Source organism: Acinonyx jubatus, chromosome A2 (assembly GCF_027475565.1).
Source record: "Acinonyx jubatus isolate Ajub_Pintada_27869175 chromosome A2, VMU_Ajub_asm_v1.0, whole genome shotgun sequence".
Lineage (NCBI taxonomy): Eukaryota > Metazoa > Chordata > Mammalia > Carnivora > Felidae > Acinonyx > Acinonyx jubatus.
Genome location: NC_069383.1, coordinates 139,767,510 through 139,793,421, shown reverse-complemented (window position 1 = coordinate 139,793,421; position 25,912 = coordinate 139,767,510). Strand labels below are relative to the sequence as shown.

Genomic DNA, 25,912 nt, shown 5'->3' with positions numbered 1-25,912 from the left:
TTGCAAGTGTGATAGCAGTTTAGGTGATTAGAATCGCTAATTTTTTACCAGAATTTTAAGACTCTTCCCATCCCACATTTATTACTTCAAGAATATAAAAATATAATTAGTCATAGGAATTCCTTTATTCCTTATCAAAACAACCTAACAGCAAATGTACATAATATGCCTTTATTTTTACATATAAGTTGCCATTTTTGGATACATCTTTCAGCAGAACTCTGCCACATTCATATGTTGTCTTTGTGAGAGGGTAAAATTTTACATCAGCCTTATTCAAAGACCATGGTAATTGTAACACAAAAAAAAACACCCTGGAGTCTAGGGTGGGAGAGAAGAGTTTTTCCACATACAAGCACATTTAAACTTATTCCAAGTACAAAAACATCTGTGTTGTTGCTTTAGACATAACTTTATGAATCATAAGGTCTTACAGTATAATCCAGGTGAAGTATCAGGACGTACTTTAGTAAATCCCAATGACTTGAAATTCAAGTCCAAACTAGATATTTAATGTTTTCTTTATTGCAAATATGATGTCTTTAACCTGAGGTACCGAGTTGTCTTCTAGAATCTTTGCATAAGGCATAGGGACATCAGCACCAGTGACACGAACTGCAGGAGCATCCAGGAAATTGAATGCAGGGCCTAGGAGAGAAGGACGCTCAACTGAGAGAGGCAAGAAAAGCCACTGAGGACCAACACCTTCGCACAGGAAGTGTGGCTCTCCAAAGAAGAGAAAATCTAAAGGAATACTAATTACGGGGATTGTTTCTGGCTTTTTTTAAACATTCACCCAAAGGAAAAATGCCAAGGTGACAAGGTGAAAGTTGAGGCATTTGGTCACCCCTAGCCTCTGATCTCTATCCAGTATCCAGGTACACACTTGACTATTTTAGTCAATAGCTGAACCATTCTAGAACCAGTTTCTCTGAAGTAAGTACCTTCCATGATCCTGGCACAAATTTCAGCTCCTACTCCAAACTGTGGCCAGCCTCCTTCCACAGTTATGAGATGATTGGTCTTCATGACACTGGCTTCTATTGTTTCAATGTCCATTGGTCTGATGGTTCGCATATTTATCACCTAAACAAAGATACACCTTATGGAGCCACTGCGCCACAGATAGTCTCACTCCCATAATGGCACTCCCTGTTTGGTTTCCTGTTAATCTCGGGGTTTAGGAAAATCTAATCTGCCTATTCAAGAACAAAATGGTAAAAAATAAATTGTAATTAAAACAAAAGTCTTTCTACCACAAGGAGCCCTGTTAACTTAAGAATTCACTTACCCTCAGGGTGCCTGGGTTAAACCTCCGACTCTTGATTTCAGTTCAGGTCATGATCTCACGGTTTGTGAGTTCGAGCCCCGCATCAGGCCACCGCTGACCACGCAGAGCCTGTTTGGGATTCTCTCTCTCTGCCCCTACCCCTCTCTCTCCCTCTCTCACAAAATAAACTTAAAAAAAAAAAAAAATTCACTTATCCTCCTGGACTTTAACTTCCTTCTCATCAAAACAACTAATAACTAACAACTGACTGCTCACCATGTGCCAGGCGCCACACTAAGTGTGATTCTCACAACCACCCTGATGGGACAGTAAATGTGCTCTCCTCAGTTTACCGCTGACAGGGCTGAGATTCAGAGTATGTATCTTGTTCAAGTAGAACTAGCAAGTGGTAGGTCCTGGATGTGAAAGGGTAAGACACCGATTTCTAAGTTTCCCCTTCTCCCAACCTCCAGCTCCAACGCTGGCTCCCCACTTGAGAAAGCAGGTACTCTTCTAAAAGATCCAACCTATGTGGTAAAAAGCTAGATATCTGAAAAGCAAGGGGGTTCCCAGCTTCACGCAGAGGCAGAACTGAGTGACAAACCAAGAGTTTTACACTTAGGGGAGTTGGAACTCTATAGCAGGTTAACTTAAAACTAAAAGGAAACTTTCTGATTTTTTAAGAATAAATGAATGTCCATATACCTCACATTCAACTCCTTCTTTGGATAGCACCGTTGCAGCTTCTAAGCAGTGGCCCACGGGTCTTGAATGGGAAACTACAGTTATGTGTGTCCCTGAAACAGAGCGGTCACAGATCAGAGGCGCGTTGGCACGAAAGCTGCCGTACTGCTCTGCGGCCACTGCAGCTCTTGTTCACATGTAAAATCTTCAGCTCCACTCCATTCCGGTGGGATGAGGAATGTGGCGGCCTCCCTAAAGATGAAATACAAATCTACTGGGCTGAGATTTAGGAAAGCACAAGCGTATGAGCAACTCATGACACATTCTTAACTTGAACTCATCCTGTAATTTCCTGATCAAAGTAAAAAGCAATAACTTAAGACCGAATCTGACCAACATAAGTAGAGTGGCTGAATTACAAATAATGTTTAAATGTACTAAGTTCTCTTACCTTGCCTTTCTATTTTGGCTTTTCCAATGGGAATCAGAAAATCTTTTGATTGAGCTTCTGAGGGAAATTCAAAAGGAACTCCATACATCAGTTCATTCTCTAGCACCACCACTGCAAAATACAAAAAAAAAAAAAAAAAAAAGAGAGAGAGAGAGAATGAAAGTAAGCACAAGAAGGGAGAGACAGAGGAAATGGGAGGGAGAGAAAAAAAAATTTTTTTACGTTTATTTTGAGAGAGAGAGCACGTGTCACTAGGGTAGGGGCAGAGAGAGGAGGAGAGAGAATCCCAAGCAGGCTCCACACTATCAGTGCAAAGCCCAATGCGGGGCTCAATCCCGTGAACCATGAGATCATGACCTGAGCCAAAATCAAGAGTTGGACGCTTAACTGAATGAGCCACCCAGGTGCCCCATGGAGGGAGAGAATCTTAAGCGGCTCCACACTCAGCACAGAGCCTGACTCAGGGCTCAATCTCATGACTGTGCGATCATGACCTGAGCTGAAATCAAGAGCTGGACACTCAACCACTCAATTCATTGAGTCTCCAGGCACCATGCAAAATACAGATATTTAACAAAAGTAACTACGTGACTAAATGTATTTTCAACACTAACAATCATTATGTGAAAAGTTTCACTGTACTGATTAGGAGGCCTCATATCTGTCATGTCCAGTAGCCCTGAATGGATGGTTTAGGTACTGGCATTTACAGTCTGGCCAATCCTAATTTTACCTGTTGCAATTAAACCAGTGTTGTAGGTACCTAACAGGCTCCCTTATAGTAGGAAAACAAAAATAAAACAACTTTTAAACTGTGTTTATTGTCTCTGTAAATCATTAACATTTTATATGATCTAAGCCTAACTAGAAGCCTATAAGGGTTCCTTCCAGGCAAAGATTTCAATTTAGTTCTTTAATGATCAAAAGAGACCCAAGGGTCACTCTACTAACCTGGGTTGTTATCCCGAATGGCTGATTTAATAAGTCCTTTTGCATCCTCTGAATTCCAGGGGCTGACCACCTTTAAGCCTGGGCAGTGCCCATACCAGGCAGCAAAGCACTGTGAGTGCTGGGCAGCCACGCCTGCTGAGGCGCCATTGGGCCCCCTGAAGACTATGGGCACAGACTGAAAGCCCCCTGACATGTAGTAGGTCTTGGCAGCTGAGTTTATAACCTGGTCAATGGCTTGCATAGAGAAATTGAAGGTCATAAATTCACAAATGGGCCTCAACCCAGCCTGTCAAATCAAAAACAAAGATCTTAAAAAAATGAGAAACAGCAGTAAAGAGTGGCAATCACTCCAAAATTCAAACAATGTTTTCAAAAGGTCACGTGAAAAGAAATTTCTTTGGATGAGATTCATAAAGAGGATTACATACCATGGCCGCACCCACGGCAATTCCAGCAAAGCCCATCTATAAGTAAAACACAAACACAAGTGAAAATCCATAAAAATTAGAACAGTGTACACGTGAACAGACACGCCCTGAAAGGTCTGCTTCCTGATGGAAGCCTTACCTCAGATATGGGAGTGTCTATGATCCTCTTATCTCCGTATTTCTTCCACAGGCCTCGACTAACCTAAAATTACACATTGATTTCATTACTTTTAAGTGTATCTGGGGGCAAATGGCTACCTTAATTCATATTGATTTCAGGTATCTTGATTACCTTATATGCCCCATCATACTGGGCAACTTCTTCCCCAAGCAGAAACACCTTCTCATCTCTTTCCAGCTCCTCATCCATACCTTGGTTTATAGCTTCACGAACTGTCACCTGTCACAGGGATGGGAAAAACAGTTAATAAACTATAGGATCATTTTGGATACGACTCAGATTCTCTTATAATTACCTAGGCTGCATACAGCAGAGAATATAAAAACTATCACTAGAACAGGCTTCTCTTTAAAAGTTCAAAAAATTCTTGGGGTGTGTGGGTGGCTCAGTAAGTGAAGTATCCAACTCCAGCTCAGGTCACGATCTTGTGGTTTGTGAGTTCGAGTCCCACGTTAGGCTCTCTGCTGACAGCTCAGAGCGTGGAGCCTGCTTCGGATCTGTGTCTCCCTTTCTCTCTTTCTGCCCATCCCCGCCCGCCTCTCTCAAAAATAAACATGAAAAAAAAATTTTTAAATAAAAGTTAAAAAAATTCTAAAAATCTGTTTACTGGCCAGACCAGCTCATGGGTAGTTTCCTAAGTAGAAAATATACTGGGTTGTTTTATTTCCACATTTGGTATAGTGTAGGGCAGAGAACTATTAAGGAAGCCTAAATAAAACTATGTTTTGAGCACTTACTACGTGCCAGGCACTACCTTCAAAATCTACAAGTTATTTTACTAAACAGCTTGGTAGAATCCTCTAGTAAAAAAAAAAGGGGGAGGGTGGGGAATTCCTCAAAGAGGAATGATCCAACAATTCCACTTCTAAATATGCTCAAAAGAAAAAAAAAAAAAAGCAGGGACTGAGATACTTGCTCACCAATGTTCTTAGCAGCACCATTCACAAATCCATATTTCACAATCACATGTGAAAATACCCACATGTCCATCAAAAGATGCATGGATAAATAAGAGGTGGTATATGCATAAGATGGAATATTATTCAGGCTTAAAAAAGGAATGAAATTCTGACACATGCTACAACATGGATGAACCTTGAAAACATCATGCTAAGTGAAATAAGCCACTCGTAAAAGGACAACCATTGTATGATTCTCCTTACAGGAGGTACCAAAAATAGACAAATTCACAGACACAGAAAGTGCAATAGAGGTTACCAGGAGCTAGGGGGAAATGAGAAGTTAGTGTTTAAGGGGGTAAAGAGTGTCTGTTTGTGAGGATGATAAAGTTCTAAACACGGATGGTGGTGATGGTCTCACAACATAGTAAATGAACTTAGTGCCGCTGAACATACACTTTAAGATGGTAAATTTGGTTACGTATATTTTATTACAATTAAACATTTTAAAGGGGGATGAAGGAAGAAGCGTCCAGTTTACTCAGGTCGTCCACAGATTCCAATGAGCCTGGAGGGGGTGACATGCTGGTGTGCTTGGTGATGGGTCACAAAACGGGAACCACGAGTCCCACGCAGGACGTGGGAACCCGCAGACCACAGGGCCCGCCGCCGCCCCCCTCTCTGCACAGCGCAGGCGCGTCCCCGGTCTCCTCCCCGGGGCTGAGGGACCCCCTCCCTCCCCCGGCTAGCGTCCAGGCGACTTACCTGCAGCGCCGCCGGCGCCGTTCGGTGGAAGCGCCTCCTCAGCAGCCCGGAGACCTGGAGGGGAGAGAGAGCACTCTGAGAGGGGGCGCAAGGTGGGCAGGAATCGCGCGGAGGCACGCGTGCCGCTACCTACCTGTTCAAGGGGTCTCCGCACCAGCCCAGACACCGCCGCCATCTTGACCGTGTCCTCTAGCCGCCGCCAAATGACAACACAGCGCGGCCGCAGTCCTGTCAGGCCCCGCCTCCCCCGCCAGCTCTAGCCAATGGCAGGGAGCCGCGCCTGCGTGCCCCGCCCATCCCCCCTGGGGTGAGGGCCCGAAGGGCGGGACCAAAGTGGCGCGTGGGGTGGTTCTACAGCTCTTTCTGCGGCCTGATTCCAATCGACTTCGTCCGGAGTGGCGGCTGCTGGCATGCTGGCCGCACGTCGGGGACACGTCCCTAAGTGGTGCTCCTTGAAGCACGGGACCGAAAGTCAGACTCTGAGGAACATAATTGAAGGCTGGAGGGACCTTAAGAGTTAGGTCAGCCTTTGAGGCACTGAAACCCTTAGGGCACCAAGTAACGCTTGCGCACAGTCTAGTGTAGGAACTTTTTCCCTTGTGAATGAGCCCGGTCTTCCCTGGACTGCGCTGTCTGTTCTCGTAGAACGCGAACGAGAGCTTTCATAGGTGCGTTAAGCAGCCTCTTGTGTGTCAGTCATTATGGTAAGAATTGTACAGCTCATTTAATTTTCACAGGAACCCTCTCAGGTAATTACTGTTACCATCCCTTTTTGTCCTCAAGTCACTTTGGGTTGTCAGTCATCAGAAAGTCCTAAAAGTCCTTTATCCAACACTTTGTCTCTGTGGGCTTGACCAACCTTTTTTTTTTTTTTTTTTTTTTTTTTTTTTTTGGTCATTTCAAGCGAGATTTATTAAAAAGGGCTTTTAGCCCCCTCCCACATTTTTAGGTGTAACTTAGTAAAAAGCACATATCCACCACCTCAGAAAGTTCCCTCATGTTTCTCCCAATCATTCCCCATACATCACTCCATAGGCAATCCCAGTTTCGATTTCCATCATGATAACTTAATTTGCCCTTTTTAGAATTTGAAAAAAAAAAGGGAACTATACAAAGTGTACTGTTGTGTCTGACTTCTTTAGCTCAGAAAATGTTTTTGAGATTCATCCATGTTAAGTGCATCAATAGTTTATTCCTTTTTTTTTTTTTAAGTAATCTTTACACCCAACAGTGGGGCTCAAATTCATAACCTCAAAATCAAGAGTCACGTGTGCTTCTGACGGAGCCAGCTAGGTGCCCCTCGTCTTTTCTTTCTTACAGTTGTTTTTGAAAGACTAAGTCTCGCAAGAAAGAGTTTCCATGTACCCCTCACCTATCTTTGCCTGATATCTTGTATAACCATAGTACATTGTCAGATTCCCCAAACCGACATTGGTACAATGCTGTTAACTCAGGTAGAGATTTTATTCAGCTTTCATCAGTTTTTATATGCATTCTTGGGGAAAGCATAATAATCCTGTAGAACTGCATCACATGTACAGATTCACGTAACTGCCACCACTATCACAATACAGAATTATTCCATCACCACAAAGCAGCTTCTTCATGTTACCTCATAGTCACACCTTCCTCCACCCCTATCTACTGGCAACCAGTAATCTGTTCTCAGTGACTATAATTTGTTACTTCAAGAGTGTTTTTATACATTGAATTGTACAATATGTAACTTTTGGAGTTACTATTGTCACTCAGACTAATGCTCTTGAGATCCATTCAAATTGTTGCACGTGCCAGCATTTTGAACCCTTTTATTGCCCAGTAGTTGTATGTTTATCCATTCACCCTTTGAAGGACCTTTGGGTTGTATCCATTTTCAGCTATTACCAGTAAAGCTGCGATGAACATTGGCTCATAGGTTTTTGTGTAAACCTTAGTTTTCATTTCTTCAGGTAAATACTGAGAAGGATATCAAAGTGTTTTTCCAAAGTGGCTATACTATTTTATGTTACCTCCAACAAGGTATGAGACATCCAGTTGCTCTGGATCCTTGCCCGTGTGTGATATTATCTATATTTTCTATTTTAGCCATTCTAATAGATGTGTAGCAATGTCCCTCATGACTTAAATTTGCATTTCTTTAATGGTTAATGATTATCGAACATCTTTTCACATGCTTACTTGCCATCCATCCTTGGTAAAATGTCTGTTCAAGTCTTTTGCTCATATTCTAATTAGATTGTTTTTTATTGTGGTAAAATATGCATCACATAAAATTCACCATTTTAAGTATTGTTCAGTCGCTACCACGGTTAATCTCCAAAACTTTTTCATTTTCCCAAAAGGAAGCTCTGTATTCATTAAACAGTAACTCTCCATTCCCGTCTTCCCTTAGCTCCTGGCAACTACCATTCTATCCCTATAAATTGGACTACTCTACCTCATGTAAGTGAAATCAGACAGTGTGTGTGTGTGTGTGTGTGTGTGTGTGTGTGTGTGTGTGTGATTTCAGCTAGCATAATGTCTTCAAGGCTCATCCATACTGTAGCATGTACCAGAATTTCATTCCTTTCTAAGGCTAAGTAATATTCCATTATATGCATGTACCACATTTTGTTTATCCATTCTTGTGATGGACATTTGGGTTGTTTTCAACCTTTAGATTTGTGAATGATGCCGCTATGAACATTAGTGTACAAATACCTATATGCGTCCCTGCTTTCAATTCTTTGGGGTATATACCTAGAAGTGGTGTTGCTGGATTATATGTTAATTCTATGATTAGTTTTTTGAGGAATGGCGATTCTGTTTTCCATAGTAGATACACCAGTTTGTATTCCCACCGGCAATGCACAAGGGTTCTCCATGTTCTCACCAACATTTATTATTTTTTTGCCTTATTGCTAATAGCCATCCTCATCTGTATGAAGTGGTATCTCATCATGATTTTTATTTTCATTTCCCTAATGATTAGTGATATTGATCATCTTTTCATGTGTTTGTTGTCCATCTGTATGTCTTTCTTACAGAAATGGCTATTCAAGTCTTTTGCCTATTTCTCAACTGAATTGTTGTTGTTGTTGAGTTATAGGAGTTCCTTTTTTAAAAATTTATTTAAGTAATTTCTGCACCCAACGTGGGGTTCAAACTCATGACCCCAAGATCAAGAATCGCATGCTCTTCCAACTCAGCCAGCCAGGTGCCCCAGTCATAGGAGTTCTGTATATATCCTGGATATTAATCCCTTATCAGATATACGATTTGCAAATATTTTCTCCCATTCCTTGGGTTGCCTTCTCACTCTGTTGATAGTGTCCTTTGTTAGATAAAAGTTTTTAATTTTGAAGTCCAATGTATCTATTTTTTCTCTTATTGCCTGTACTTTTGGTATTATATCCTATGTCAAAGATTCAAAATAGCCCAAGTAACACCAATTAATCACTGAAGTAGTAATTAGTAAAAACTTACTATGCACACACCAAAAAGACCATTTGTAAACCGGGAGCACTCAAACCAAAGCATGAAATGAGGCTCATGGGTATATTGTTATAAAGCAGTTTATATAGTGAGAAAGCAGTGAGTTTATTCTTTGCAGTGATTGGTTACAATTTTCAGTGGTTACTTCACGTTAACCTTAGGAAAGAGTTCAGGTTTTGCTTTTCATTTTTATGGGCACAAGTAAGAAATGATCCAGATCAAGTTAGCCTTGCAAAGTAAGTTAAATTAAGCTTTGTGCGACTAAACTGGTTTTGTCTGTTTGGGGAATTTTTAAGGTTGGTCTCCGTTTATTTCTGATTTAACATATCTAAGAAATCATTGTTAAATTTAATAGCATGAAGCATTTCTCTTATATTTTTTTCTAAGAGTTTTACAGTATTAGCTCTTATGTTTAGGTCTTTGATAAATTTTGAGTTAATTTTTATATGTGGTGTAAAGTAGGGGTCCCGTTTCATTCTTTTCCATGTGGATATCCAAATGGTATTCCAATATCATTTGTTGAAAAGACTATCCTTTACTTGTTGACTGTTTTGGCACTCTTGTTGAAAATCATTTGATCATATATGGGAGAGTTCATTTTTGAGCTTTCTAGTCTATTTCTTGATCTCCATTTCTATATTTATGCCTGTATCACACTGTTTTTGATTAATGTAGTTTTGCAGTAAGTTTTGAAATCAGAAGCTGAGTCCTCACCTTTGTTATTCTTTCCTTTTCTTTGTAGGCTGCACGCCCAGTGTGGAGCTTTAACTCACAACCCTGAGGTCAAGAGTTGGATGCTCTACTGACTGAGTCAAACAGCCACCCCTGTTATTCTTTTTCAAGGTTGCTTTTGCTATTTGGGATTCTTTGAGATTCCATATGAATTTTAGGATGGGCTTTACTGATTCTGCAAACACTGTTGTTGGGATTTTGATAGGGACTGCTTTGGATCTGGAGGTTGCTCCAGGTGGTACTGACATCTTAACAGTATTAAGCCTTCTAGTTTATGAATACAGGATGTCTTTTTATTTATTTTTGTCTTTTTTTCATTTATTTTCATTTATTTACATCTTTTCATTTATTATCTATAGCAGTGTCTTATAGTTTTCAGTGTTTAAATCTTTAACCTCCTTGGTTAAGTTAATTCCTAATTATTCTTTTTGATGCTATTATGAATGGAATGGTTTTCTTAATTTCCTTTCCAGATTGTCCATTCTCAGTGTATAGATATGCAACTGATTTTTGAGTGCTGATTTCATATCCTACAAATTTGCTGAATTTATTAGTTGTAATAGGTGTGTGTGTGTGTGTGTGCGTGTGTGTGTGTGCGTGTGTGTGTGATCTTTAGGATTTTCTATGTATAAGATAATGCCATCTGTAAAAACAAATAATTTTACGTCTTCCTTTCCCAATTTGGACACCTTTTTTTTTTTCTTGCCTAATTGCTCTGGCTAGAGCTTCCAAAACTATGCTGAGTACAAGTGGTAAAAGCAGGCATCTTTGTCTTCTTCCTGATCTTAGAGGAAAAGTTTTCAGTTTTTCACCATTGAGCTAGCTGATGTTAATTGTAGGTTTTTCATATATAACCTTTATTATGTTGAGGTTGTTTCCTTCTATTCTAGTTTGTCAAATGTTTGTAACATGAAAGGGCGTTGGATTTTGCCATATACTTTTTCTGTATCCATTGAATTGATCGTGCAGTTTTCCCTTCATTCAGTTTATGTGGTGTATTTCATTGATTGATTTGTGCATGTTGAGATTGTTTTCTTACATTGTGTTCAGAGCACTGTTTGTGGATTCTGTATGCAAGTCTTTTGTCAGTTATGTGATTTGCAAATATGTTTCTGTTTATGGTTGTCTTTTCATCCTGTGAAGATATTTCACAGAGCACAAGTTTTTAATTTTGACAAAGTCTAATCTTTCAATTTTTTCTTTTATGGATTATGCTTTTTGGTATCATATCTGAGAAATTTTCACCTAACACTGGCATACAAAGATTTTTTCCTTTTTAATAAAAGTGTTATGGTTTTATATTTTCCACTTAAGTCTATGATCCAATTGGAGTTAATTTTTGTATGAGACACGAGTTTTAGGTTGAGGTTTTGGGCTTTGTCCTTAAGAATGTCCAATTATTCCAATACCTTTTGTTGAGAAGACTACTTTCTCCATTGAATTATTTTTGCATATTTGTCAAAAATCATTTGGCCAGGGTTGTGTAGATGTATTTCTGTACTCTACTCTGTTTCATTGATCTATATCTCTGTCCCTCCTCCTCCAATACCATTTTGTCTTGATAACTGTAGCTATATTGTAATTCTTAAGAGCAGGTGGTGGGATTCCTATAACATTATTCTTTTTTTTTTAAAGTTTCTTTTTTTTTTTTAATGTTTATTTATTTTTGAGACAGAGAGGGACAGCATGAACGGGGGAGGGTCAGAGAGAGAGGGAGACACAGAATCTGAAGCAGGCTCCAGGCTCTGAGCTGTCAGCACAGAGCCTGATGCGGAGCTCGAACTCACGAACCGTGAGATCATGACCTGAGCCGAAGTCGGACGCTTAACCACCTGAGCCACCCAGGCGCCCCACATTATTCTTTTTCAAAATCATTTTGGTTATTTTAGTTCTTTTACCTTACTACATACATTTTAGAATCAGTTTGTCTGCAGTTCACTCCTTTTTGTTGTTGTTCACCCATCTTATTGGCAGACACCTGGACTGTTTAAAGTTTGAGGCTACTATGAATAAAGCTGCTATGAATATACAGATAAAAGTCATTATGTAGACCCATGTTTCTCTTTCTCTTGGAGTGAAATTCTGGGTCATAGATCAGATATATGTTTAACTTTACAAGAAATGCCAAACAATTCTCCAAAGTGGTGATACTGTTTTATTTTCCTTCTGCCAAGATGAGCAAGTTTCAGTTGCTCCAGATCTTTACCAACATTTGGTAATACCAGTTTTTAAAATTTTGCTATCCTGCTTGGTGTGTTTTTATATTTCATGTGGTTTTAATTTTTATTTCCTTGAATATCAATCACATTGAGCACTTTCCATGTGCTTATTGTCTGTCAACTTCTTTTAAGAAAGTGATCATGACAGAATTCAAACTTCCCATGTAAAGTCTCAGTAATGAAGCTTTCCTTCTGTTCCCTATAGGAAGAAGCAGAGAAGACATGCTTTTTCTCCAGGGACTGGTGACATAATAATTATTTTATCAACAACAATGTCTCCAGTTTCTATAGTATCTTACAAATACATTTTTATCTTCCTCACACATTACAAAAAGTGGGAAGCCCTATACCAAAATATAATATACAAATGAATAGTGGATAAAGAAAGTTTAAAAAAAACTAGAAGTAGTGAAAAACTGGAAGCATTCATATATCCATCAGTTGGGAACTGGTTTAACAAAGCATATTACACCTCCATGGAATGTCATTCTTCTGTTAAAAGAATAAAAATATGAGAGTGAGGCAGATCTACATTTACAGATCCACGCACATATACAATATGTACTTATTGGAAACAATCTCCAAGCAAGGGGAGATATGAACTAAAAAATGGAATCCCATTTGTGTAAATAAAATGCAGAAATAAATATATATATTCATAAAGAAGTGTTTTGAAAGAATTCATAAGAAACTGTGAACAAAGACTAAATGGTGTAGGGGTAAGATTTGACTAATAGAGGTCAAGAAACATTTTACTTTTCTTTTTATACCTTTTATGTAGTATGATTTTTTATAATTAGAATATATTTCTTTAATTGATTGTTAATTAACATACACAATTTATAATATTACAAGCCAAATAATATACTGGGAAATCTTTGCCACAAATATGGCAATGTATTTGTATAAATATTTAATACATTAAGAATTTCTAAAGAGTAATGAGAAAATTCTAAAATCCCAATGGAAAATGGACAAAGAGTGTGAATACACACTTCACAAAATAGTAGAAATGACTAGCAAACATGTACTATGTCTGACTTCAGTCATATCAAAGGAATAGAAATCAAAGCATCAATGTGACCTGTTTCTTGGCCCTTCAATTACTAACAGTTTAACAAAGTTCATTCAGTACTGGTAAAAGTTTATGGAGATGGACACTCATACATGGTATTAATTGTTCCATTGTTTCTGGAACGCAGTTTGTTGGTAGATCTCAAGAACCTTTAAAAATAGGTTTATACATATAAATAAATGTGTTTGCACATTATATACATATTTCTTTGGTCAAGTTATCTACTTGTAGGGATTTATCCTCTTAAATCTTGGTTGTTACTGATTAACTTATGTGAAATATAATATATAATATATATAATATATAATATTATATATATTCCTACTATAATATATAGTAGGAAAAATTGTCAACTATTTAGATAAATTAGGATATGTCCAGATGTTGAAATATTACATAATAACAAATTATATTTTTAAAGAATATCAAATAATATGCAAAAATGTTTATAAAATAATAGTAAGTGAAAAAGCAGATAAAAATAGTTTGAAATATAATCCTAATTTTATTTAAAACTATATATGCACAGAAAAATACTTAGAAAGGACAATGTAGTAGCTTAACATGAGGTTTAAAAATAAGAGGGACGCCTGGGTGGCTCAGTCAGTTGAGTCTGACTTCGGCTCAGGTCATGATCTCACTGTTCGTGGGTTCGAGCCCTGCATCGGGCTCTGTGCTGACAGCTCAGAGCCTGGAGCCTGTTTCAGATTCTGTGTCTCCCTCTCTCTCTCTGCCCCTCCCTCCCTCCTTCCTTCCCTCCCTCGTTCGCGCTCTCTTTCTGTTTCAAAAATAAATAAACATTAAAAAAATGTAAAAATAAAAGAAAGATTTATAATAAATCTCAATTGTGATTGAAATATTGCTTATGATTTCTACATGTTCCTTCCCCATGTATCCATATGCACTTATGTTTTATGTTTTATTTTGAATTTTAAAAATACTTTTGAGTAGGACATTTATTTCATTGTGGTAAAAATAATTCAAGTACTAAAAGGTATAAAGTAATTGCCCTTCCCTCATCCCACCTCACCCCACTTTGCCTCCTTTCCCTGCCTCAGGAGCCACTATGACTCATTTCTTCTCTGTATTTACACAGAAGGACTGTTTGTGTATAAGCATGTATGTCTGTATCTGCCTTTCTTTACACAAAATTTAGCTTTTTAAAAAAATATATTTTTAAGTGAGTACACAGTAAAATTGTGTGTGTGTGTGTGTGTGTGTGTGTGTGTGTGTGGTATGTGTGTGTCTGTCCAGCTCTGTGAGTTTTGAAGCTGACAACCACTATCAGGATACAGAACAATTCTATGACCCCAAAAACTGCTTCCTACTGTCTTTATGAAGCCTACTCCCTCCTTCCATCCCTGATAACCACTAATCATTGTTTCTATTGCCATACTATTGTCTTTTCCAGAATGTTATATAAATGAAATCATACAGTATATAACTTTTTGAGACTGCTTCTTTCACTCAACATAATATCTTTTAATTTTTTTTTTAATTAATGTTTATTTGTGGGAGAGAGGGAGGGTGAGGCAGAGAAAGAGGGAGACACAGAATCTGAAGCAGGCTCCAGCTCCAAAATATCAACACAGAGCCTCATGTGGGGCTCAAACTCATGAATCATGAGATCATGACCTGAGCCAAAGTCAGATGCTTTAACTGACTGAGCCACCCAGGCACCCCTCAACATAATACCTTTGAGATTCATTCAAGTTGTCATGTGTATCAATAGTTCATTCTTTGTTCTTGCTGAATAGCACTCTATTGTATGCATGTACTACAGTTGGTTTCTCCATTCACTTGTTGAAGGACATTTGAAGTGTTCTCAGTTTTTGGCATGATGAATAGAGATAATACAAAAAATTTTTTTACAGAGTTTTGTGTAAGCATATGTTTTTATTTGTCTCTGGTGTGGGATAGAGATTGCTGGGTCATATGGTGTGTATATTTAACTGTTTTCTGGAGTGGCTATACCATTTTGTATTCTCACCAACAGTGTTTCAGCTGCTCCATATCCTCACCAATGCTTGGTATCATCATTTGTTTGTTCTTTTTGCTTTTTTTTTCCTTTCTGTTAGGTGTGTAGTGATATCATCATGGTTTTAATTTTCATTTCCCTAATGGCTAATGATATTGAACATCTCTTCAAGTACTCATTGGCCATTCGTATATCATCTTTGGTGAAATGTCTGTTTAAATCTTTTGCCCATTTTTTATTAGGTCATTTGAAATTTTCATACAGTTGAGTTATCTATGTATTCTGGATACAAGTTCTATGTTGGATATTTAATTTTCAAATATTTTCTCACAGTCTGTGGCATATCTCTTCATTTTCTTAACAGTGTCTTTTGTAGAGAAAAAGGTTTAAATTTTGGTGAAATTCAGTTTACCACATTTTTCTTTTATGGATTATGTTTTGGTATCATATCTAAGAACTCTTTGTCTCACACCAGGTTGCAAAGGTCTTCCCTGATGTTTTCTTCTAAAGTTTTGTAGTTTTACATTTAGATCTATGGTCCACTTTGAGTTAATTTTTGTATAAGGTGTGAGGTTTAGGTCCCGAGTTTTCTTTTTTTGCATATGGTGTCCATTAGTTTCAACATCATGTGATAAAAAGACCATCTTTTCTCCATTGAATTGCCTTTGCACCTTTGCACAGAAATCAATTGGCTGTTTTGAGTGGGTCTATAGTTGGACTCTCTATTCTGTTCCATTGATTTCTGTGTTTATCCCTTCAATATTATTCTGTTATAATTACTGTAGCTGTGTAATAGTTTTTAAAATCAGATAATGTAAGGGCACCTGGGTGGCTCAGTCAGTTAAGCATCCGATTGTTGATTTCATCTCAGGTCACAATCTCAAGGTTCTTGAGCTGGAGCCCCACTTTGGGCTCTGTGCTGACAGAATGGAGCCTGCTTGGGATTCTCTCTCTCTCTCTCTCTCTCTCTGCCCCTCCCTGCTTGTACTCTCTCTCTCAAAATAAATAAATAAACATTAAAAATAAATAAAATAGTGTAAGTTTTCCAGCATTACTCTTCTTCTTCTTCTTTTTTTAATGTTTATTTATTCTTGAGAGAGAGGGCGACAGAGCATGAGCAGGGGAGGGGCAGAGAGGGAGGGAGACACAGAATCCAAAGCAGGCTCCAGGCTCCGAGCTGCCAGCACAGAGCCTGAAGTGGGGCCCAAACCCATGAACCGCGAGATCGTGACCTGAGCCAAAGTAGAACACTTAACAGACTGAGCCACCCAGGCACCCCTTCTTTTTCTTTTTAAAGATTTTATTTTTAAGTAGTCTCTACACAACCAGTGCAGGCTGGAACTCATAACCCGAGATCAAGAGTTGTATGCTCCACTGACAAATGAGCCAGCCCTGCCTCTAGTCTTCTTTTTCAAAATTGTTTTACAATCAGCTTATCTGCGTCTCCAAAAAAAATTCTTGACAGAATTTCTATTGGAATAGTGTTGAATCTGTAGAACATTTTGGGAAGAACTGGTATCCTGACTATACTGAGTCTCCCAACCACATTCACAGGATGTCTCTCTGTTTACATCCATCTTCTTTTCTTCATTGGCCTTTTGTATGTTTTGGCATTCACATCTTGCACATCTTTTATTAGAGTTATGTCTTAGTGTTTCTGTCCTTTTTAAGCTACTAAATGCTATTTTAATAATTTTCAGTTTCCAATCATTTACTGCTAGTATATTGAAATACAATGGATTTTCAGGTGTTGACATTATGTCTGCAACCTTGCTAAACTCATTTTTTATTTGTAGAAGTTTTTTTTGTAGGTTCCGTGGGATTGTCCACATAGACAATTTTTTATGTGGGTCTCCAATTATATAATCCAGGCAAAATAATATATAGGTAAAGCAAATATGGCAAATGACAACAGCTGTGGAATCTTGAGTGTGGTGAGTATGTGGAAATTCATTGCGGTATTTCAACTTCTCTGTATGTTTGAAAGTTTTTCAGAGGTTTGTGGGGAGGGAAAGTGAGTGTCCCACATACCTGTCTGCCTTGTTACGTTCCCCTTCTGGAAGGTGTGCACTGTTATTAATGCCCTGCTCCTCTTTTATGGGTTTTAAAGGGGATTTTATGGGTGTGTACGCATGCACGCACGCACAGGCACACACATCGGTCCATCGGGTTATTTCCGGTACCGCATTTATAGAATTTAGTTTCTGGAAGCTTTACAAGGGTAGCTGTTGTGGAAAAGCCATCCAGGTGAATTCGCCCAGTCCCTTTCCCAGGTGTTAGTAGCTATTTTATTCCCGCGGTTCAGCCCTAGAGGGCGCCCGCTCCACTTGACTGGCGGCAGCAAGCGGCAGAAGGCGCGGAAGCCACAGTGTCAGGGCGGCCACGTGACTCATGAAAAGTGGGGCCTCCAGAAGTATAAATACGTCTGTTCTCTGGCCTTAGCCACATTTTCTGTGGGTTGCAAAACTTAGACTAAGAGCCCACATTTTGGCTTCGCAGCAGGAAAGACTGAAAGAGTGAAAGGTTGCCCAGAAACCTTCACCCACACGCTGTACCGTGAACTTTTGAAGGATGGATACAACACCCCATTTCCAGGCACTGCATAGCATCCCAAACGTTTTGCAGCTGATTATGGGACTACATTAAAAAATGGTTTTTGGCTAAAGGAAAGCCATTTTATTTAATACGTTAGAACCTGTTTATAACACTGGGGTTGGAAGATGTCTCTGAATTAATAACACCAGTCTTATTCTATGTGTAGTTGTTATATTTAGGTAGACAAGATTTCACATTTTCTCTGGATCTGTGTAAGAACGAGCTGTATTGTAATAGTGGGTGTATAGCTTTAAAAACGTATTTAAGTCGACACCAGTGGATAAATGACTAGCTTAAGTTAGTCAGATAGAAATGTTTTATTATTAATGTTGAATATGTACAGCAACTTGCAGTAGACTAAAAATTTTTGCCATTAAGAATGTGTACATAAATATCTGTTTTCAGAAATGAGTCTCTTTGGAAAATTTATATTTTTCTTAAAATACAGACTAAATATAGCAATACAGCATAGTTGTTAGGAAAACCAGCTTTGCTACTTCAAAGAATTTGAGCTGCAAACATAGTCATAAAAGAAATGGGTGAAATGATTTATGTATAAGATGATTTGTGGTAACTATTTATAATAATATTTATAATGACTATTGACAATAGCAAAAAAATGGAAATAAATATTCAGGTTTTAGATGAAAAAAATATGTGGCACAGACATGAAATGGAATATTATGAAGATACAAAAGGAGTAAAGAAGACTTTTGTATATGAGAGGCATATCCATCTTTCCACTTGACTAAAATTTCTTCAGAGTGGTGTTAAAGGGAAATTTGAGAAATCAGGTGATGTTTCAACCACAATTTTCTTTTCTTTTTTTGAACTTTCTATTTTGAAATAATTATATATCCCCAGAAAGTTGCAAAGATAGCACAGAGAGGTCCTTGTACCCTTCATCTAGTTTCCCCCAATGGTTATGGCTCAGGGAACATAATACAATATCAAAACCAGGAAATTAATATCACTACAATGTGCATGTCTGCTATTTTATCACCTAGGTAGTATTGACTAACCACCAGAACTGTTCTGTCACTGCAGAGATCTCCCTGGTGCTACCTTGTTAGTACCTACCCTTCCCTACCCCTGGTAACTACTAGTTAGGTTTCCATTTCTAAAATGTTGTCATTTTGAGAACTTTATATAAATAGAATCACATAGCAGGAGATTGTGGGTTTTTTTTCCACTTAGGACAATGCCCTTGAGATCCATCCAAGTTGCTTCCTGTATCAGTAGTTTGTTCTTTTTATAGTTTAATATTATTCCATGTAGTATGAGTGTACCACGGTTTTGTTTAATCATTCACCTGTTGTAGGACATTTTGACTGTTTCCAGTTGGGGGTTATTGCAAATAAAGCTACTGTGAACAATCATGTACAGGTTTTTGTGTGAACATAAGTTTTCACTCCTCTGGGATAAATGCCCAGGACTGCAACTGCTGGGTTGTAGGATAAGTGTATGCTTAGTTTTCTAGAAACTGCCAAATTATTTTCCAGAGTGCTGTACCATTTTACATTCCCAAACACAGTTTTCTTTTTATACAAAATGTTATTGACTACTGTTAGCACATGGCACTAGGCCAAAGGCACATGAGAATCAAAGATACTTTTAGTTTCTAGAAAAAATAAATTTTATATATATTAAGTGAAGAGAAAAATACAGGTCAAAAGTAATCTCTGCTGGGCCATAGTCCTATGTTTATTGTGTCAGGTTTTCAAAATGAGTCTTCCCTTACCATCAAGCTAAGCTTTTGTTGGAAAGCTACAACACTTTGCACAGGCCACCTGAGTTTTCCCCGGATCTCTGACCTTGCTTATATTCTGCCCCAAGGCTCCCCATGAAGCTTAGGCTTATTCTGGAACGTTCTACCCCCAATAATAGTCATGTAGAGACCTTAGAGAGTCATTTCGGAACCATACCCTCCCAGAGACCTCTGTATCTATACAACCTATCCCCGGTTCCCCAGCACTAAACATCATTAAAACTCTATTGAATAGTCTGTCTACCCTCACCCCACTCTTTAAGCTTTAGTTGTTAGAATACACAGGTGAGGTCACATTCCTCTGTGTTAGAAGCGCAGGCTCCAGGGTCATTCTGCCCTTCCTGGTGTCCTTGGACAAGTAACAACTCCTGAGCCTGAATTTCCTCACCTTTACATTTGAGGGAATAAAAACGGTACCAGCTAACAGGGCCATTGTGTTATCTGCAGATAGTCACAGAGTGTCTGCTATGGGCTGGCTGAGGATACAATTAACAAAGGGAAGCCCTGACCTCAAGGATCATAACTAAAAGAGCAAATACAAGTACAGTGTTCAGGTATCAGTTAGGAAGGATGTTGGATGCCACTACCATGACTTCTAGTGCTTTGATTAAACCTCAGTGGTGAGGCCTTCTGGCCAAGTGTGTGCGATTTCATATTGTTAGAACATTCACTGTATCCCTGGGGGTTGCAGCTTTCTATATGTTTGCTATGGCCGAACCAAGAAAGAGGGCATATGCAGACTTCTACAGAAATTATGATTCCACAAAAGATTTTGAGGAGATGAAGAAGGCTGGTATCTTTCAGAGTTGCAAGGTGATTTTCGGAATGTAAAGAATTTCTTTGGGTTGAGTTCCATGGAAGTTTCTTACTGACCTGTGTTCCTGAACTATGAAACATGAATACTGGGTTATGGAATAGTTTCTCTTGATTAATAAACAACTAATAAATACTGTGGACAGTAAAAAAAAAAAAAAAAAAGAAAGAAAAAGTACAGTGTTCAGCCTGGCTTTTGGCCTGTTGTTGGCCTCTGAGAAATGTTAGTTGTTTTATTATCATAGCCAAACTTAACACTTATTTATGTATTAAATAAGTATTTAATGGACTTGAATGGAATATGAACCCAGTATTACACATTTGCTCTAGTATATTTGTATTCATTGTAGTCAGACATTAATCACCTTTAGTTGTAGGAACTGTGCTTGTCTCATGCCCTTGCTAACGTCAAATCAATTGCTGATCAAGGGACTCCATTTTGTGCTTAAAACTTAGGATTATTCTGAATTTAATACCTGGAATATCAGATTCAATAAGGGTCTCTTGCTGAGCACACAACTTTGAAGGAAGTCTTTTTTTTTTTTTTTTTTTTTTTAATTCAAGTTAGTTAACATGAAAGAAGAGCAAACTTGTAAAAAAGTCCCTTACAGTGTGTTTGGAAGGTTCATACACTATTAAAAGACTCCAACAACAATAAAGAACACTTATATTGTTTATAAAAGGTGGCCCATTTCATAAATACTTAATCAGAAATACAAACTTTATGGAGTGCCTGGCTGGCTCAGCTGGTAGAGCATGTGACTCAATCTTGGGGTCGTGAGTTCAAGCCCCACATTGGGTGTAGAGCTCACACACACACACACACACACACACACAATTTAGCAGAGGAAAAAGAAACTCTTAGAGGAAATTTTCATTTTTAAATCTGTAAAAATGCCAAATAATGTGGCCAAAAAAACCTCCAAAAACATGGCAGCCAATTGAATGCAAAAATAGTCCAAAGAGCCTTGAATTTTAGGTAAACTGTGCATAATGCAAATTGGTAAATGAGTGAACTGGTCACCAGGTAAGTTTATCAATAAAACACATGGCTCTGCTCAGTCTGTTCCTAGGGCAGAACCAACATAGTGGCCACAGGCAGGTTGAACATTATGATAGTGCTGGATGAGAGTGTCCTGTTGGCTGAGCTTAGGTTATATCCCTGCTTCCAGGAAGTGGAAAGAGGGATTTGGGGCCTCTCTGACTTATAGGGAAAGTTGAGGCCCTGTTCCCCACTGTGACCCACACAACCACAGCGGTCTCCAAATACAGTTGACCCTTGAACAACATGAGTATGAACTACATGCACAGGTTCCGTGTTGCTTATGCACGGATTTTTTTTTATAAATGTGGTACAATGCTGTAAATGTAATTTCTTTTATAATTTTCTTAACATTTTAAGTTTCTTAACATTTTCTGTAGCTTACTTTAAGAATACAGTTATATATATAAATATAAAATATGTATCATATATTTATATATTTAAAATGTGTTGATTTACTTTATGTTACCAGTAATGCTTCTGTCAACAGTAGGCTATTGTAGTTAAATTTAGGGAGAGGCAAAAGTTATACTCAACTGTGCGGGAGTCAGCGCCCCCAACCGCTGCATTGTTCAAGGGTCAAATATAGTAACCAATAGATGTTCATTATAGTGAATGAATAGTCAGGTAACATGAATTCCAGCCGCAGTTCAATGACCATCCAGTAATGTGACTTTGCAAAAGTTCTGTAACCTCTCCTCAGCTTGAGTTTACTCATGCATAAAGTGCCAGAGTGAACTTTGGTCACTACCGTCCTGTAAGCACTAAGATTTCCTGAGATTTCCTGCTGTTAGAGCTCCCCTCATGTTGTGACCTTTCCAGTAGACTGGAGGCTAGGATGGAGATAAGGAGTACCATTTTTTGTTAGAGGCTTAAGACAGCCAAGACTTCCTATAGCAAAGGTTAATGTTCTGTCTCAAAGATCCATTTCCCCAGGCTCTCTGAATGTAAATGTCAAGGCAATGAAAACAGTGAAATCTAGGCTCTGGTTCCTGTAGAGTCAGAGGCACTCACCTCACACGGTGCAGCCCTAGAGCGAAGGGCTGCCTCTGTGGCCTAAAGCTTCGTAAACTCTGGTTTAGGCTGTCAGCCCTGATTTAAAGAGATTTGGTGGTTCAATTTGCTTCTGGGAGAGAACTGACATTCACAGCAGGGCTTGGGGGGTGGGCTAATAGTGAAACCTGAGCTGGCTTCTTCCCTCTCTGGAGGGGCAGGCAGAGTGAGTCACCTGTTTGCACAGAAGGCTGTGGTAATCAAATCCACAAATTCACAGGCCTTATGCCTTCACCACTTTAAACCATAAAGGTGTCGCAACATAACAGTTTTAATTGCTAAACCGTAGCTGCAAACCCAAATTTCTGGATTTAATCAGAGCTGGGTGTGAAAGGCTGTGTGAATGGTGCCGTTTTTCTGCCAGGTGCATTTATTCCTCCTCTCCTTTGCTTCCTTGTTTGTCCTCAAGCTCAGACCAAAGGCCTCTGGACATTTGCCATCAGCCTGCTTTCCAACAGATGATGGGCCTATAGTGGCCATGACAGGTTTGCCTTCTTTTCTATTCCTTGCTGGAATCTGTGGACCTTGTATCCACCCCAACCTCCTGGGAACAAGCAACTCTGAATTCTTCTTGCCATAACGGGTATGAATCTCAGTCTACAACTTGGGTGGAAAAGAAATAAGGCTTTCTTTCCTAGAACTCCATTCAATGTATGCCTTCCCCCTCCTTAGCTGGTATAAAACCTCTATCTGCAGTCTTTTCTAGGCGTATATTCCCCACTTCTCAGCAATACAACCATACTGAGCATCACACTGCGCTGAGGGTTTAAGGAAGGCCAAGATAAGGGAGAGGGATGACTCTGGCTCTGAGTCATCAGTCACATGGTTGATGGAGGGATCTGTTGGCCCTGCCCACGTGGTCCCTTTGGCAGGGTCCTCTGCTCCTTTGTTGACATTATCAGTCCCCGGGAATCATTCTGAGGTTGTCCCAGTGGCTGGCTGTACCACCTTCCACAGGCTTTCAGGTTCAGTCAGTATTCCTAGAATCCGTTCCTTTCTTGAATAGGAGGAAGGGAGAAAGGAAAATATAGGAAGAACCAACAGTGTGGTTTAACACCCTCCTGCATAATCCAGGCTGGCAGCCAGCTCTCCCTTTGTTCCAGCTCTGTGTTTGTACATGGGGTTGTACAAAATATAGATAGTTTTTCAAAAGGAATAGTAAAATAATAAAAACTTAATATTCTGTAACCTCAACTGAGTAAGTTCTGAACCCAGCACCATCTGATTTAATCAGCACACTTGCCTTTTGAATGAAGTACTATTATTATTTCCATTTGACAGATCAGAAAACTGAGGCTCAGTGAGATAGGAAACTTGTTCAAGGTCACACAGCAAGTTGTAGGAGAGCTGGGATTTGAATTTCAGTCTTTTGACACTAGAATCCAAATCCTTATTTATAAGCAGTGCATATTAGATGGGGTTATTTTTAATGTCTATTTTTGAGAGAGAGGGAGAGAGAGAGGGAGACAGAAGATCCATAGCCGGCTTCATGCTGACAGCAGACAGCAGACAGCAGACAGCAGACAACCCTATGTGGGGCTCAAACTCACTAACCATGCGATTATGCCCTGAGCAGAAGTCAGATGCATAACCAACTGAGCCAGCCAGGTGCCCCATCTTAGATGCTTTAAAAGAAAATGTCAGACCTGTGACCCTAGTGTGGCATTAGAAAATTCTGTTTTCAGGGCACCTGGGTGGCGCAGTCGGTTAAGCGTCCGACTTCAGCCAGGTCACGATCTTGCGGTCCGTGAGTTCAAGCTCCGCATCAGGCTCTGGGCTGATGGCTCAGAGCCTGGAGCCTGCTTCCGATTCTGTGTCTCCCTCTCTCTCTGCCCCTCCCCCGTTCATGCTCTGTCTCTCTCTGTCCCAAAAATAAATAAACGTTGAAGAAAATTCTGTTTTCATGCAGTTTGTACCATAGTCCAGCCCTTCTCTCAGTGGGACTATAAAACAGCACCCAGCAGTTATTGTAGCTCAATAAATGCTTGCTTGAATTGTATATCTCATAAGCATTTGCATTTTCAAATACTTTTGTGTTTGGTTCAGATGTGGCAAAAAAAATTGAGAGGTCACTGGCAGCATTGTCGTATCTAAAAAAATAAGAAAAACCCTTCTGGGGCTTCTGGCTGGCTTGGTTGGTATAGAGAATGTGACTCTTGATCTTGGGGTGGTGAGTTCAAGCCCCATGTTAGGGGTAGAGTTTACTAATAAAAAAACAGAAAAGAAAAGAGAAAAAAACCCCTTCTAGTTCTGCTTAAATTTTTGTTTGCCTACTGAGACTTCTTCAACTCTTCCTTTGACTTCCCAGCTCCCATCCAAACTCACTGAGGATAGGATGCCCTGTAGGGTTTTGGCATGTCTGACCTGGCTTTTAAATCCTGGCTCAGACACTTGCCGTTTGTGTGACCTGACCTGGTTTTCATGCCTCTCTAAGTCTCCACAAAATGTCCATAAAATGAGAGCAATAATACAAGTCTATGAAAAGTAGGCATTCAATGTCTACTTCCTATCTCTGTTAATTTTATCAACCACATCAGAGTATTCTATCAATTTAAACTTATACTTAAGGTCCTTCTGAAAACTCTTAAAGGATGCCATTCCTTTATTTATTATTTATTATTATTATTATTTATTTATTTATTTTAGAGAGTGTGAGCAGGGGAGAGGGACAGAGGCAGAGAGAGAGAGAATCCTAAGTGAGTTCTATGCTTAGTGTAGAGCCCAACATGGGGCTTGATCCTATGATCCTGGGATCATGACCTGAGCCAAAACTAAGAGTGGGATGCCCCATCAGACGCCCCTATCATTATTATTTTTTTTTTAATGTTTGTTTTTGAGAGAGAGAGAAAGAGACACAGAGCACGAGTCGGGGAGGGGCAGAGAGAAAGGGAGACAGAATCCAAAGAAGGCTTCAGGCTCTGAGCTGACAGCACAGAGCCCCATGCAGGGCTCAAACCCACCAACTGTGAGATCATGACCTGAGCCGAAGTCAGATGCTTAACTGACTGAACCACCCAGGAGCCCACAATTTGTCTTAGTCTAGGTCACAATTTTACTGGCTTTAATCATCTGCATATACCTTTACAATTTTTGTGTTTTCTATTTAATATCTGTGTTCTTACTAGTATGGTTCCTTAAATTGATTAGTTTTTAACTCTGTTCTAGACCTAAGGAATAGTGTCTGTGACATCAGTGGCTTGATGAGTTAGGTGTTTTCATATATCTTAGAAAAAATACATAATTAAGATATCAAATAGTTGTCTATGTGCCACCTAAAGTTATTTCATGGGGCACACTTAAGAAACACTAATTTTGTCATATTTATATCTATATTTTAGGATGAAAAACCAGTAATAACACACAAAAAAACTGTGATGGCATGTTTACTATTGTATGCTTCTACTTATATGAACATTTAGGAAAGGCAAAACTCTAGAGACAGAAAGCAGATCAGTGGTTGCCTGGGGCTAGGGATGGAAGTGGGGACTGACCTTGAACAGGAACCAGGGAAGTTTTCAGAGTGATGGAAGAATT

At 39.1% G+C, this 25,912-nt stretch overlaps 1 protein-coding gene across 1 annotated transcript; it reads right to left on the bottom strand.

Annotated features, from left to right (window-relative positions):
- Nucleotides 1–106: 106 nt before the first annotated feature.
- Nucleotides 107–5,866, bottom strand: PDHB (pyruvate dehydrogenase E1 subunit beta). The gene is made up of 10 exons (XM_015065284.3): nucleotides 5,763–5,866; nucleotides 5,630–5,683; nucleotides 4,077–4,184; nucleotides 3,924–3,986; nucleotides 3,785–3,820; nucleotides 3,357–3,642; nucleotides 2,406–2,516; nucleotides 1,976–2,067; nucleotides 945–1,086; nucleotides 107–648 (listed from the first exon to the last, which is right to left on the bottom strand). The coding sequence occupies exons 1-10, from the start codon at nucleotides 5,802–5,804 to the stop codon at nucleotides 503–505; spliced, it is 1,080 nt and encodes a 359-aa protein (XP_014920770.1). The 5' UTR covers nucleotides 5,805–5,866; the 3' UTR covers nucleotides 107–502.
- Between the last annotated feature and the right edge of the window lie 20,046 nt (nucleotides 5,867–25,912).

Excerpts from the sequence above, each read along its gene's own strand:
- PDHB (XM_015065284.3), bottom strand. The coding sequence starts at position 5,804 with ATGGCGGCGGTGTCTGGGCTGGTGCGGAGACCCCTTGAACAG. Across the intron at positions 5,684-5,762 it reads TGCGGAGACCCCTTGAACAG|GTCTCCGGGCTGCTGAGGAG; the intron begins GTAGGTAGCGGC and ends TCTCCCCTCCAG. Across the intron at positions 3,643-3,784 it reads TTGCCGTGGGTGCGGCCATG|GCTGGGTTGAGGCCCATTTG; the intron begins GTATGTAATCCT and ends TTGATTTGACAG.